The sequence below is a fragment of the Scyliorhinus canicula genome, chromosome 4, assembly GCF_902713615.1.
Source record: "Scyliorhinus canicula chromosome 4, sScyCan1.1, whole genome shotgun sequence".
Taxonomy (NCBI): Eukaryota; Metazoa; Chordata; class Chondrichthyes; order Carcharhiniformes; family Scyliorhinidae; genus Scyliorhinus; species Scyliorhinus canicula.
Window position 1 is genome coordinate 129,585,613 of NC_052149.1, and position 15,213 is coordinate 129,600,825.

The 15,213-nt window shown below is 47.9% G+C and overlaps 1 protein-coding gene across 1 annotated transcript in view; it reads right to left on the reverse strand.

Annotated features, from left to right (window-relative positions):
- The window catches only part of LOC119964246 (probable voltage-dependent R-type calcium channel subunit alpha-1E), a 1,062,240-nt gene that overhangs the window by 343,017 nt on the left and 704,010 nt on the right, over nucleotides 1-15,213 (reverse strand). Inside the window, exons 16-18 of the mRNA XM_038793526.1 lie at nucleotides 12,623-12,695; nucleotides 7,540-7,657; nucleotides 5,535-5,602 (exon numbers count right to left, since the gene is read on the reverse strand). Of these exons, the coding sequence (XP_038649454.1) occupies nucleotides 5,535-5,602; nucleotides 7,540-7,657; nucleotides 12,623-12,695 (259 nt within the window). The remainder of the gene's footprint in view (nucleotides 1-5,534; nucleotides 5,603-7,539; nucleotides 7,658-12,622; nucleotides 12,696-15,213) is intronic.

Here is a 15,213-nt window from a genome sequence, read left to right on the forward strand (position 1 = left end):
CCAAAATGCTGTCCCACCAAGACATCTGACACCTGGCCTGGTTCGTTGCTGTCACCGAAATGCTCTCCCACCGAGACATCTGACACCTGGCCTGGTTCGTTGCCGAGCACCAAGTCCAATATGGCCTCCCCCTAGTCGGCCTATCTACATATTGAGTCAGGAATCCTTCCTGAAAACACCTGACAAAATCTGCTCCGTCCAAACCATTTGCACTAAGGAGGTTCTAGTCAATATTAGGGAAGTTGAAGTCACACACGACAATAACTCTGTTACTTCTGCACCTTTCCAAAATCTACCGCCCAATCTCTTTCTCCATCTCTCTGCTGCTATTGGGGCTCTATAGAAAACTCCCAATAAAGTGACTGCCCCTTTCTTGTTTCTAACTTCCACCCATACTGACTCAGGAGACAAACCCTCCTCGACTACCTCCTTTTCTGCAGCTGTGATGTACTCCCTAATTAACAGTGCCACACCCCTCCTCTTTTACCTCCCTCCCTAGTCTTCTTAAACCATCTAAATTCTGGAACATCTTACAACTATTCCTGCCCCTGTGAAATCCATATCTCCGTAATGGCCACAACATCGTAGTTGCAAATACTGATCCATGCTCTAAGCTAATCTCCCTTATCCTGACACTCCTTGCATTGAAACAGGCACACTTTAACCCATTCCCCGGAGTGCAACTTTGCCCTATCAACTGTCTATCCTTCCTCACAGACTCGCTGCATACTATTTCTGCCTGTTCAACAGCTACCCTATCCTCTGATCCATAGCTCTGGTTCACACACCACTGCCAAACTAGTTTAAACTCTCCCGAAGAGCTCCCACCAGGATATTGGTGCCCCTCCAGTTTAGGTGCAATCCTCCTTTTGTGTGCAGATCCCACCTTCCCCAGAAGGTATACCAATGATCCACATATCTGAAGCCTCCCCTCCAACAACAGCCCTGCAGTTCAGTTGCACTCCCTCTCTGTTCCTTGCCTCACTTGCACGTGGCACCGGTAGCAATCCTGAGATCACTACTCTACTTGTCCTGCTCTTTAGCTTCCAACCTAATTCTGAAAATCACTTTTTAGATCCTCATCCCTTTTCTTTGCTATGTCGTTGATGCCTATGTGCATCACGACTTCTGGTTGCTCCCCCGCCCCTTAAGAATCCTGTAGACTCGATCGGAGACATCCCTGGCCCTGGCACCCGGGAGGCAACCATACCTTTCGGGAGTCTCATGTGCGATCACAGAATCTCCTATCCATTCCCCTAACCATTGGGTCTCCTATCACTATTGCTTTTCTATTCTCCCTCCTTCCCTTTTGAGCTACAGAGCCAGGCTCACTGCCAGAGACCTGGCCGCTATGGCCTTCCCCTCATAGGTCATCCCCCGCAACAGCATCCAAAACGGTATTCTTGTTTTGAAGGGGAACGGCCACAGCGGATTCCTGCACTGTCTGCCTGTTCATTTTCCTTCCTCTGACTGTAACCCAGCTACTCTTGTCCTGCACCTTGGTTGTGGTTACCTCCCTGTAACTCCTCTCTATCACCCCCTCTTCCCCCCGGATGATCCGAAATTCCTCCAGCTCCAGTTCCCTAACGCGGGGCAAAATTTTCCGACCCCCCGCAGTGAACCCTCTAGAATTGGTCGTTCTGCTAAATGATACAAAGGTAACTTGCTTCCCCCCCCTCAAAAAAAACAAACAACTCTTACCTTACAGAATATAGCTGCCCTGTGGATCAACTGGAACTCCGCCCTCCGACTCTGCTCCCAGTCAGCTGCACTCTCTTTAAACTCCCAGCTCCCTTCATGCTCTTTGAGGAAATGTAGGAAATGAAATGAAGGGAGTTCCCTCCTCACCTAACTCCCTCAGTCACTAAACTCTCACCTTAGCACTCTAATGCATCCCAAATTCAGCACTCCAGTGCAAACAAAGTCAGCACTGTAAGATGGCTCACCTTTATACTGTCTGACTTTAGCCTCAGAAAACTGGCTTAATCCAATTACATAGAATTTTACATAGAACAGTACAGCACAGAACAGGCCCTTCGGCCCTCGATGTTGTGCCGAGCAATGATCACCCTATTCAAACCCACGTATCCACCCTATACCCGTAACCCAACAACCCCCCCCCCCCCCTTAACCTTACTTTTTAGGACACTACGGGCAATTTAGCATGGCCAATCCACCTAACCCGCACATCTTTGGACTGTGGGAGGAAACCGGAGCACCCGGAGGAAACCCATAATTAACTTATTAACAATCTGAAGTTGAAGCTGCAAGTAGAATCTGCGTCAACTCTGTTTAAAGCTGGTTTAAAACTCACCTTCTTCTAACCCAAAAAGCAACTATTAAGTTAATTTACTAAATAAAAGAAAGACTAGACTTCAGATAAAAATGAACCCTTAATATCCCTCAATCACCAAACTCTCACTTTTGCACTCTAATGCACCCAGATTCAGCACTCCCTCACTACTAATTCTCCAAAAGTGCAGTGCTCCATCACTATTGTCCTTCTAACGGTGCAGCACTCCCCTGTACTGACCCTTTGACCATGCAGTACTCCCTCAGTACTGCCCCTCCAACAGTGCAGCACTCCCCTGTATTGACCCTCCGACAGTGCAGCACTCTCTCAATACTGACCCTCGGACAGTGCAGCACTCCATCACTACTGAACCTCCGAAAGAGCAGCACCCCCTCAGGACTGACCCTCGACAGTGCTGCACTCCCTCAGTTCTGACCGTTCAGTACTGACCTGACACAGCAGATCTCCCTCAGGACTGACCCTCTGTCCATGCAGCATTCTGACAGTGGAGCACTCTCTCAGTTCTGGCCCTTTGATAGAGCAGTTCTCCCAGTACTGGCCTTCTGACAGTGCAGGACTCCCTCAGTACTAACCCTCCGACTGTGCAGCCCTCCCTCAGTATTGAACATCTGACAGTGCAGTACTCCCTCAGTACTGGCTCTCTGACAGTGCAGCATTCCCCTGTACTGACACGGCAAAAGTGCAACTCCCTCACTATTGACCCACTGACAGTACAGCACTCCCTCAGTACTGGCCCACTGACCGTACAACACTCCCTCAGTTCTGTCCCTCCCACAGTACAGCACTTCCCTGTACTGACCTTCTGACCGTGCAGCACTGCCTCGAAACGAACCCCTCTGACACTGCAGCATTTCCACACAACAGATCCTCCGAATGTTCGGCACTCCCTCAGTACTGACGCTCTGACCGTGGCAGCACTCCCTCAGTTCTGCACTCCCCCTACGGTGCAGCACTCCCCTGAACTGACCATCTGACCATGCAGCATTCCCTCAGTATTAACCCTCTGATAGTGCAGCATCCTCTCACCCCTGACCTTTGGACAGTGCAACACTTCCTCAATACTGACCCTTTTACAGTGCAACACTCCCTCAGTACTGACTCTGTGACAATACAGCACTCCCTCACATCGGATCCTACAAACGTGCAGCGCTCCCACAGAACTGACCATCCCACTGTGCAGCAGTCCCCTGTACTGACCCGCCGAAAGTGCAGCACTCCCTCACAACTGACCCTCCCACAGTCCAGCACTCCATCACTACTGAACCTCCGAAAGTGCAGCACACCCTCAGTTCTGACCCCTCAGTACTGACCTGCTGACAGTGCAGCACTGCCGCAGTACTGACCCTCCAACAGTGCAGCACTCCCTCAGTTCTGGTCCTCCCATGTGGGAGTGCTGCACTGTCGGATGGTCAGTACTGAGGGAGTGCTGCAATGTCAGAGGTTCAGTACTGAAGGAGTGCAGCACTGTCAGGGTCAGTAGTGAGGGAGTTTCGCACATTCGGCGGGTCAGTACAGGTTAGTGCTGCACAGTGGGACGGTCAGTACTGTGGGAGTGCTGCACGGTTAGAGGGTCAGTACAGCGGACTGGAGCATTCCCTCAGTACTGTCTCTCCCATGATGCTACAGTCCCCTGTACAGACCCTTGGACCGTGCAGCACTGGCTCAGAACTGTCCATCCCATAGTTTAGCATTCCCCTGTACTTAACCTCTGACCATGCAGCACTCCCTCAGTATTGACCCTCTGACAGTGTCGCACTCCTTCACCACTGACCCTTTCCAGTATAGTACTCCCTCAATACTTATCCCTCTGACAGTGTAGCATTCTCTCACTACTGATCATCGGAAGGTGGAGCACTCTCTCAGTACTGGGCTGGTTTAGCACAGTGGGCTAAACAGCTAGCTTGTAATGCAGAACAATGCCAGCAGCGCAGGTTCAATTCCCGTACCGGCCTCCCCGAACAGATGCCGGAATGTGGCGACTAGGGGCTTTTCACAGTAACTTAATTGAAGCCTACTTGTGACAATAAGCGATTATTATTACTGACTGTCTGACAGTGTAGCACTCCCTCAGCACTGACCCTCTGACAGTGCAGCACTCACTCAGTACTGACCCTCTGATAGTGCAGCACTCCCTCAGTACTGACCCTCTGACAGTGCAGCACTCCCTCAGTACTGACCCTCTGACAGTGCGGCACTCCCTCAGTACTGACCCTCAGACAGTGCATATCCCTCTCAGTACTGACTCTCTGACAGTGCAGCGCTCCCTCATTACTGACCCTCGGACAGTGCAGCACTCCCTCAGTACTGACCCTCTGACAGTGCAGTACTCACTCAATACTGACCCTCTGACGGTGCAGCACTCGCCGAGTACTGACACTCTCTGACACTCAGCACTCCCTCAGTACTGACCGTCTGACAGTGCAGCACTCCCTCAGTACTGACCCTCTGACAATGCAGCACTCCCTCAGTACTGACCGTCTGACAGTGCAGCACTCCCTCAGTACGGACAGTCCCACAATGCAGCATTTCCTGTATTGATCCTCCGACAGTGCATCACTCTCTCAGTACTGACCATCTGACAGTGCAGCACTCCCTCAGTACTGACCATCTGACAGTGCAGCACTCCCTCATCACTGACCCTCTTGGCAGTGCAGCCATATGGACCCTCTGACAGAGCAGCACTCCCTCAATACTGACCCTCCGAAAGTGCAGCACTCCCTCAGTAAATCACACTTAGCAAACTCTAAAATGAAAGCCTCACTTTTAGGGAAGCACGTCAGCGCTACCCCATTGTCCCAGGTTCTCGTGCTTACATATTGCATGTGATCTGTACAATGCTCCATTGCTGCTGCCTGATATGGAATTTGCACAGTGTCTTACATTCTGCCCAGTGTGAACAGTATGGCTTCTGTACTGTATGTAAATGTAATCCATACAGTTCGTAATCTGTACAGATTGTAATCTGCACCGTATGGATTTGGCCCTGGATGGATTCTGCACTGTATGTAATCTGTACAATGTGGATTCTGCACAGCATGGATTTTGCATTGTATGTAATATGTACAGTGTGGATTCTGTACTGTTTGGGTTCTGCACAGCATTTAATCTGTACAGTGTGGATTCTAGTATGGATTCTGTCTTGTAGTGTCTCTGTACCGAGTTTGTACTGGTTGATTGAAAGCAGATAGTTAAACTGATAAAAAAGATGATATTTATTTACCTTTGTCAACTCCTGAGCATTGGCTAGATTATCGACAGCGATAGCCAAGAAGACATTCAGTAAGGTGTCTTCAGATTTGGGTTAAGGAAGAGTAAGAGAAAATGTGTCTTATCATACTCTATCCGAACGGATAATGTTACGCCTGATTGGAAAGATTTCACATTATTGCAGGAGTTGGCCAAGTAACACTTGGTTAACCTTCGAGAACTGGGCTTTGCTTAACAAACTGTCAAAGCAGATAAACAGCCCCAGCAAGGGGCTGTTTAGCACACTGCGCTAAATTGCTGGCTTTGAAAGCAGACCAAGGCAGGCCAGCAGCACGGTCCGATTCCCGTAACAGCCTCCCCGAACAGGCACCGGAATGTGGCGACTAGGGGCTTTTCACAGTAACTTCATTGAAGCCTACTCGTGACAAAAAGCGATTTTCATTTTTCAGATGTCAATCAGCAAAAATAATCGTGGCTGTGGAATTTCAGCACCACTGCTGATCTTCATTCCAAAAATCCCAGCAGAAATCCTGGAATCCCAAGTAATAAGAATGATTTCTCCAGTGAGTTTCCAAAGGCTCTGTCCTCAGCATTTCGGGGAGGTATTGTCACTGGACAAGTAATCTAGAGATCCAAACCAGGGTTTGGTTGGTGATGGTGACATTTGAATTAAATAAAAAACGTGGAATTAAAAGTATAATGATGACCCTGTATCTATTGTCGATTGTTATAAAAACCAAAGTGGTTCAGTTCATTAATGTTCTAGAGGGAAGGAAATCTGTCATCCTTAACTGGTCTGGTTTACTTGTGACTCCAGAAATGTGGTTGACTCTTAAATGCCCCCTGAAATGGCCAAGCAAGCCACTCAGTACAAGGGCAATTATGGGTGCGCAACACATGGCCCAGCCAACAACACCCACAGATTAAAGAACAATCTGTGCACCCATTACAGAACATGAAATAATACTAATAATCTTTATTAGTGTCGCAAGTAGGCTTATATTAACACTGCAATGAAGTTACTTGGAAAATCTCCTAGCCGCCGTACTCCAGCGCCTGTTCGGTTACACAGAGGGAGAATTCGGAATGTCCAATTCACCTAACAAGCACGTCTTTTGGGAGGAATTCTAAACACCCGGAGGAAATCTATACAGAGGCAGAACGTGCAGACTCCTCCCAGACAGTGAGCCAAGTGGGAATTGAACTTGGGACCTTGGCGCTGTGAAGCAACAGTGCAAACCCTGCAAAGTCTAATTGACGATTGAAATTTATCAAAGTCATCAATTTAATTAATTGATTCAATGAAAACGTATGCCCAGTAAAGACTATTACGTGTGTTAACTTTGAAATTTGGTATTCTTACATTTGTCCTGATGAGTGCAAGACAAAAAGCTTTGACAGCATGATTTTTTTTCCAGCATGAGTCACCACTGAGCGACTATTGGCACGCCTGATACAATCTGACCTTTCTTTCGATTTATTTTCTGTTACCTGCTTTAACTCTTAATTTTTTTTTAAATTAAAAAATTCACCGTTTCCTTTCCTTTGTTGCCCCATTTTGCTCCTCTATCCGAAAATCTCCTTCATCAATGAGTTAGACAGTCAGTCGCAACAGTCCCGAGCACGACATCCCGTGCCCATTATTAGCCAACCCCTCTAGCAACTGGTGATGCAAAACACTTTTCGATCTGATTTTCGCCAGTGAAGGAAAGAGCTAACATGGCAGACTACGAGCTGCGAATTCTCCAACTAATTCTGGGCAATAGTTTGGCTGGTGCCTTCAATGGTATGGTGACCATGGCTACGTAGTCCACCAATTTGGTGCTGCCTCTACCACTTGCAGTCTTGAGTCTGGTGGTTGAGGACTTTGAATGCAGTTGGAAGACAATTCTAGAAACTTCTTGTCTGCTATCCACACTGAGCTTGCCCATATTTTTTAAAAAGCACCAAGTAGGTGAGTGCAATATAGATACAGCCAAGACCATAGCGAACAGGACATTTGCCCAGTAAAAGGATACAGTTTCCAAAGAGTGTAAGGACAATAAAATACACAGATGACCACATTCCTGTGTTCACACCTCCCTGTGATTTTATCCCATTGTACATCACCTCATTCCAATCCTCACCGGTTAAAATCTAAAAGAGAAAGATTCCATGTTACTCAGGCTGATGAGGAAAATCTAACCAGGAAGGAAATTCAAGATGGAAGTGAGAGGTGGGTGCAGAGACCCATTGCTCCAATGCCCTGGTCACAGTAAGGAACAGACACAGAGGATTTACAGGGTGATAATCATCTTCATCAGTCACTGACTAGACTTTAACATCTTTACTGCTCGCTGATTAGTTTTAAGCACCTCCATCAGTTTTAAACATATCCACCACTCGCTGACTAATGTTACTCATCTTCACCCCTCACTGACAAGTGTTACTTATCTTCACCCCTCACTAACTAGTGTTACTCACCTTCATTGCTCGCTGACTAGCGGTACTTATCTTCACTGCTCGGTGACTAGCATTACTCATGTTCACTGCTCACACTCACTGACTAATTTTAAACATTTTCACCGCTCACTGACTAGTTTTAAACATCTTCACCTCTTACGGACTAGTATTACTCAACTTCACCTTATACTGACAATTGTTAAACATATTCACCTCTCATTGCCTCGTGTTAATCGTCTTTACCTCTCACTGACAATTGATAAACAGCTTCACCAGTCACTGACTAGTGTTACTTATCTTCACCTCTCACTGAATAGTGTTACTCATCTTCTCCTTTCCGTGGATTGCCGCCTTGCTGTGGTGAAGAGGCTTGAACGTTCCGATGATTCCGAGACAATGCCATTGGGCATCTTAAGCTCCTTCTCAGGGTCACCCACGATGGTAAGGTCAGAGGGGATAAATCAGACAAAGCGCAACCAAAAATAAGTCCTCAATGGCAAACCAGGCGGAAGATACTCTTGTGATATCAACGGTAGCACATTGGTTAGCACAGTTGCTTCACAGCTCCAGGGTCGCAGGTTCGATTCTGGCTTGGATCACTGTCTGTGCGGAGTCTGCACATTCTCCTCATGTGTGCGTGGGTTTCCTCTGGGTGCTCCGGTTTCCTCCCACAGTCCAAAGATCAAAAATGTGCAGGTTAGGTGGACTGGCCATGCTAAATTGCCCTTAGTGTCCAAAAAAGGTTGGGTTGGTTTGCTGGGTTATGAGGATGGGGTGGAGGTGTGGGCTTAGTTAGGGTGCTCTTTCCAAGTGCCGGTGCAGACTCGATGGGCTGAACGGCCTCCTTCTGCACTGTCAATTCTATGGTCCTATAGCTGCAATGACAGATGAAGGCTGCAGCATTAGGGAGTCACCAGTCATTGAGGTTCCCTTGTCACTGGAACTAGGCTTACCCTGTGTCAAAGACCGTGCAACAGCATATCCACATTAAAAGATGTCCTGCACCAGATGTCTACCTAGAGGAAACCAGCACACCCCCCACACAGGCAAGCCCTGAAGCAATCGGCGAGAGCTGACGGAACAGGACTGTGAGATCTGAAAGTCTCTAGCTTCAGACAGAACATAGGCGGTCGAGTTTAATTCAGTCGTCTCGCTATTGGAATAGGAACAGGAGAGCGTTTCAGCACCTTTCTTCATGACTGAGCCTCATGATCGTCTTCCGGATCCACTTTGCCCATCCCGCATGGGGAATGGGCCCTAAAAATAGTCTATTCTGTCCCGAACCTGGCTGGAAAACTGCATTCAGCAGGCTCATCTACCTATAGTCAGAAAATCAAAGTTAAACGGAAATTAGGAACCTGGAATGTATGAACCTCATGGATAATGAGCAAATCAGTTGACTGAAACGGAAAACTGACCATGTTGCCCATGAACTCAAGCACTTCAATATTGACGTCACTGCCCTGCAAGAGATCCAAAGAGCAAGCTAAGGGCAGCTGAGGGAAGATGGCGGAGGTTACACCTTCTTCTGGAGAGCAAAACTTGAGTATCAGCCCAGGATGCATAGACCTGGAAAAATCATCAAGACCAAACTCGTCAACTGACTCTCTGAGCTCCCTGTCAGCATCAACGAGCCCTTCATGATCCTCTGTCTACAACTTGCCAAGAACCAGCAGACAACGTTCATAAGTGCCTACGCCCCAACCCTTGATGCCAATGCTGAGTCCAAAGAAGGCTTCTACTCCATTCTGGACACCACACTCTCCAACATTCCTAAGTAAGAAGATCATCCTCCGTATGGACTTCAAAACCAGGGTTGGAATGGATCCCAAATCTGGAAAGGAAGGCGTTGGAAATTGCAACTCCAACACGGTTCTCCGCCTCGCCAAAAGCGCGGAACAACAATTTGTCATCACATTGTTCTGCCAAAAAGATAAATTCAAGACTCCCTGGAGACATCCATAATCAAAGTATTGGCACATGAAAGGCTTCATCATTGTTTGATCTGGAGACCAAAAGGATACCCTCATCACCGAAGCAATGACCACTGCAGGTGACTGCTGGACAGACCACCAGCTCATCCACTCCTCTCCATGTCCGTCATGCTTCACCAGAAGCAGCAGGAAATGAAGAAACAACTCAGAAAGAAGACCAATGTTGAGCGACTTCAAGAGCCAAGCATGTACTTGGGTTCCAACAATGTCTTCTCCAACATCTCCATCGTGTCTATTTTAATGGAGTGGAGGAAAACCAGAAAGAGCTGAAGACTGCCATCATCTCAGGCTGTGAAGAAACCATCGGCTACAAGACCAGGAAACACCAAGAGTGGTTCGATGAGAATGACCACACCATCCAAGACCTCATCGACAAGAGGAGGAAATCCCTCCACGCCTGGGAAAACAACATGATCAGCGAGGCAAAGAGGAGAGCTCATCAATTAGCCACGGTGGAGGTACAAAGAAAAATAGGGGAAATCAAGAACCAACATTGCTGAAATTCCTTGCTGATGAGCATGACACCCAATCTCCCGATTTCCAAAGCAAATTCACCAAGACAATATATGGATCCAATACCCTAGCTCTCAAACTGGTGCGAAGAAAGGACAGAACCCTCTTAAGAGACAGAGAAACATCAGCCTTCGACGGACAGAACTCCAAAGAACTCCTAAACCGTGATACAACCATAAATGAGGAGGTGCTTGAGGAAATCTCCCAACTCACCATCAAAGGCCATCTTGCACTAAGACATGAAGAATGGAAAGCTGCAGGAGTGGATGGCATCACAGCAGAAATTTTCAAACTTGGAGGAGAAGTGATCACCCGTCATCTCCATCAGGTATTGCTAAAAATCTGGAACAGTAGAAATTGTTGCCGACCTCGGGGATGCTGTCATCGCCTCCACCTTCACGAAAGGAGACAAAGTGTACTGTGGGGACTACTGAAGAATCTACCTATTTTCCATCAGGGGCTGGTTTAGCATACTGGGCTAAATCGCTGGCTTTTAAAGCAGACCAAGCAGGCCAGCAGCACGGTTCGATTCCCGTACCAGCCTCCCCGGATAGGCGCCGGAATGTGGCGACTAGGGGCTTTTCACAGTAACTTCATTGAAGCCTACTCGTAAAAATAAGAGATTTTAATTTCATTCACCGGAAAGATCAACGCCCGAATCCTCGCTAGCTGCCTTCTCCCGTCTCTGGAAAATTCTTTCTGGAAAGCCATCATGGCTTCAAGCCAAACCATGGAACAGTGAACATGATTTTCACTGCTGGGCAACTTCAAAAGAAATGCCAGGAGCAGCATCAACCACTCTACATTGCTTTATCAATCTGACCAAGGTTTTTGACTCAGTCAATCAGGAAGTGCTATGGAACACCCTGTCAAAGGCCGGCTATCCAGAGAAATTCATCAACATCCTCCAACCCCTCCACAACAAGATCTTGGCGACAAGGAAATAAGACAGAAACCTTTGAGATCAAGACTAAAGTCAAGCAGGAATGTGTCATCGCCACCACCCTTTCCTCCAGCTTCATCGCCACTATCATCCACCTGGTCAAGAGAAAGCTTCCCAGTGGAGTGGACATCATCTAGAGGGCGAACGGAAAACTTTTCAACCTCAACCAGTTGAAATCCAAGAAGAAAGCAACATTGATATTGCTCACGGAACTTTAGCATGAGGATGATATTACCATCTCCACTCTCTCAGAAGAGAATCGCCAGGCCATGCTTGACATCTTCGTGGGCACATACCAAAGAATTAGTCTCAGCCTCAACCTCAAGAAGACTCTCACAACACTTCTATACAGCTCAAAAACTTGGACTACGTACAGACGGCACCTCAAGGCCCAGGAGAGTTACGCTGTCCGAGATGGATTCTCTGCATCAGTTGGAAGGACAGGCGTACTAAAATCAGTGTCCTTCAAACAGCCAAGAGCACCAGCATAGAGTACATGATCATCCAAAACCAACTTTGCTGGGTCGGCCATGTGCTTAGGATGTCAGAGTCCCGATTTCCAAGGCAAAATTCACTTTGCCTAGTTCAAGGAAGGCTTCCGAACAAGAGGAGGAGAAATTAAGGGCTTCAAAGACACTCTGGAAGCTTACCTCAAGAAATGCAATAAGGCATCAACGCCTGGGAAACCCTTGCTCAGAAGAGACCGTTCGCTGACTAGTGTCACTCACCTTCACCAATCACTGACTAGTGTTACTCAACTTTACCCCTCACTGACTAGTATTACTCATCTTCACCAGTCACTGACTAGTGATACTCATCTTCACTTCTCACTGACTAGTGTTACTTGTCTCCACCAGTCACTGAATCGTGTTAAACATTTTCATCAATCACTGACTATTGTTACTCAGCATCACCTCTCGCTGTCTAGTGTTACTCGTCTTCACCTCTTACTGACTAGTTTTACTCATGTTCACCTTTCATTGACTAGGTTGAACATCTTCACCTCTCAGACTAGTTTTACTCATCTTCACCTCTCACTGACTAGTGTTACGAGCTTTCATATGTGTTACTCAGAAAGGGAGAGATTTTGTTCATGAGCCAAGTAGCCCAATTGTAAGTTTTCCCCCTTCTCAAATTCCCTCTCAGCTCCTTGTTCTGACCTATTCACACATGGTTATGGTCTTGATTTAATGTGGCAGTTCCTCGTACCTGAAACACAGTGATGATCGCAGCGGGAAAGGTATCGAAGTTGGTTGACGGGGTCTCATCGGGAAAGTTGAATCTGCCATGGAAATGAAGAGGTGAAATGGTCCGGTGGGGCCTTGCTTGTGATGACACAGTCACATTTTGCATTTCGGAATATTAATAGTTTTTGGAAAATATTTTTAGAGCTTTTAACATTTAAAATCATAGAGTCACCATGCTGAACAAGCCCAACACATATATCAGCTATAGAAGTTCTAACTGACATGTGTAACAATAGCCCGACTTAACAAAAAATATTTCATTTTCAGACTTTACATTGTCAGACCTGGCCAAAACACGTATTTAAAGTGTTTACGTACATCGTGGTTCAGACATTAATTTGCCAGAAAATGGGTTTCTTACAGTTTGCCTCGCTTCTCCCTGTCTCCCGTGTTTCCAATGTGTATTTGTCCCCCCGCCCATCCCCTCCACTGCCCCCCACTTTCATTCTCCTCCTTGTTCCATGACTTGCTCTGTGTCCCCCCCTCCCTACTTTATTGGTTTCTGTCATGAACAGGTCTTGGAACAAGTTGGTGAATGGCTTCCACATCCTGTGAAAGCTTTATTAATACCGACAGGTGGCGAACTTTATCTTCTCCACGCTGAGAAATTCCGCTACGTCGAACAGCTAGGCTGTAGTTTTGGGCATCAGCTCCCCCTCACCATGAAGAGCTCTGGTGCTTTGATACCCCGAAGACTGCCACTAGTGGGCACAGCTCCACCCTCACTCCCACAATCCTGCACATGGCCTCAAAGAAGTACGGCCAGTATCAGACAAGTCTGGGACATGCCCAGAACATGTGAGTGTAGTTTGCTGGTTTGCCGGCCCCATTCTCATTTGTCCTCCACTTCCGGGAAGAACCTACTCATTCGTGTTCTCGTTAGGTGCGCCCTGTGCACCACATTTAGTTGCATTTGGCTCAGCCCCTTGCATATGGTGGTGAAGTTTGCCCTGTGCAGCGCTTCAATCCAGAGTCCTTCCCCCTATCTCCTGCCGAGTTCTTCCTCCCACTTTTTCTTTGTCTCGTTCAGGTATAAGCAGTGCTCTTCTAACAGTTGTCCATACTGTCCGCACTGACCCCTCTTCTAGGTCGCCCGCATTCAGTGGACTTTCTAGTAGTGGCTGTCCTGGTATCTGGGAGTACATAGTTGTTTCCTTGCGGAGGAGGTTTTTGACCTGTATGTACCTCAGGTCGTTCCATCTCAGGAGCTGAAACTTCTTGTGTTCCCCTGGATCGCTACTCTACTGTCCGTACACATGTCCCTAACCGTCACTGTCTCCTCGCCCTCGCAAGGAGGCATCCATTGTTGCAGGAGTGAACCTGTGATGATTTCAGTTGGGGCCCATGGTGGACATTTCAGTTAGTCTGAAGTGCTACCTCAATTGATTCCTATTTGGTTACTATCACTGGGCTTTGAGTAAATGGCAGAAGTGGGGTGGGGTGGGGGGTGGGGGGGTGGGGGTAGGAGTGCAGTTGTGGCTAGTGCTCGGAGGGAACCTCTTCCATCCTCATCCACTCTGCTCTTGGTTCCTTGACCCAGCTCGCACTCTTTCGGTGGTGGGCACCCAGTGGTAGAATTGGAGTTTCGGGAGGGCGAGGCCTGCCACATTCCTCCTCATTTGTGGGGTCTTCTTCCTGATCCTCGGGCTCTTACCTTCCATCACCCCCCCACCCCACACACACACACAAACACCATGATTAACCTTATCAACTGTGTTGGGGGGGGGGTAAAGGTAAGAGCCTTGGGATGTAGATCGGGAGGGATCTGAACAGAAAGGGGAACCTGGGCAGTATGTTCATTTTGAACCTCTGCACTCTCCGTGCCAGGGAGAGTGGAAGTGAGCCCTACCTCTGCAGGCCCTTCTTCACATCCTCCACCAGACTCTCCGTGCCAGGGAGAGTGGAAGTGAGTCCTACCTCTGCAGGCCCTTCTTCACTTCCTCCACCAGACTCTCCGTGCCAGGGAGAGTGGAAGTGAGCCCTACCTCTGCAGGCCCTTCTTCACTTCCTCCACCAGACTCGGTAGGTTTCACTTCTGGATCCATGTCCAGTCAAGGGCTATTTGAATTCCCAAGTAGCAGAATTTGTTCTGGGTCAATTGAACGACAGCCCCTCAGCTCTGCTTCTCTCCCTTGCAGGTTCACAGGGAAGATTTCCATCTTACTCATGTAAGCTTGTAACCTGAGAAGGCTCCAAACTCTTTCTTTACTCCTTCCATGCTGCCCAGGGGGATGGAGATTTAGAGGTGCAGGTCATTTGCATAGTGTAAGATTGTATCCTCTCTGTCTCCCATTTGGATACCATTCCACCCCTTCGCCGCTCTGCAGGCGATCACTACTGGTTCAATCACAGGGAAAACAGCAACAGGGCAGCAGACATCCCTGCCTTGTGCATCTGTGCAGTCAGATGTATCCAAAGCTGGTGGTGTTTGTCTGTATGCTTGCCATGGGAGGTGCACGCAGAAGGTGAACCCTGGTCCAAACCCAAACTGTTTCAGTGCCTCTATGAGGTACTTCCATTTGACCTTGTCGAAGGCCTTTTCTGCATCCAGCG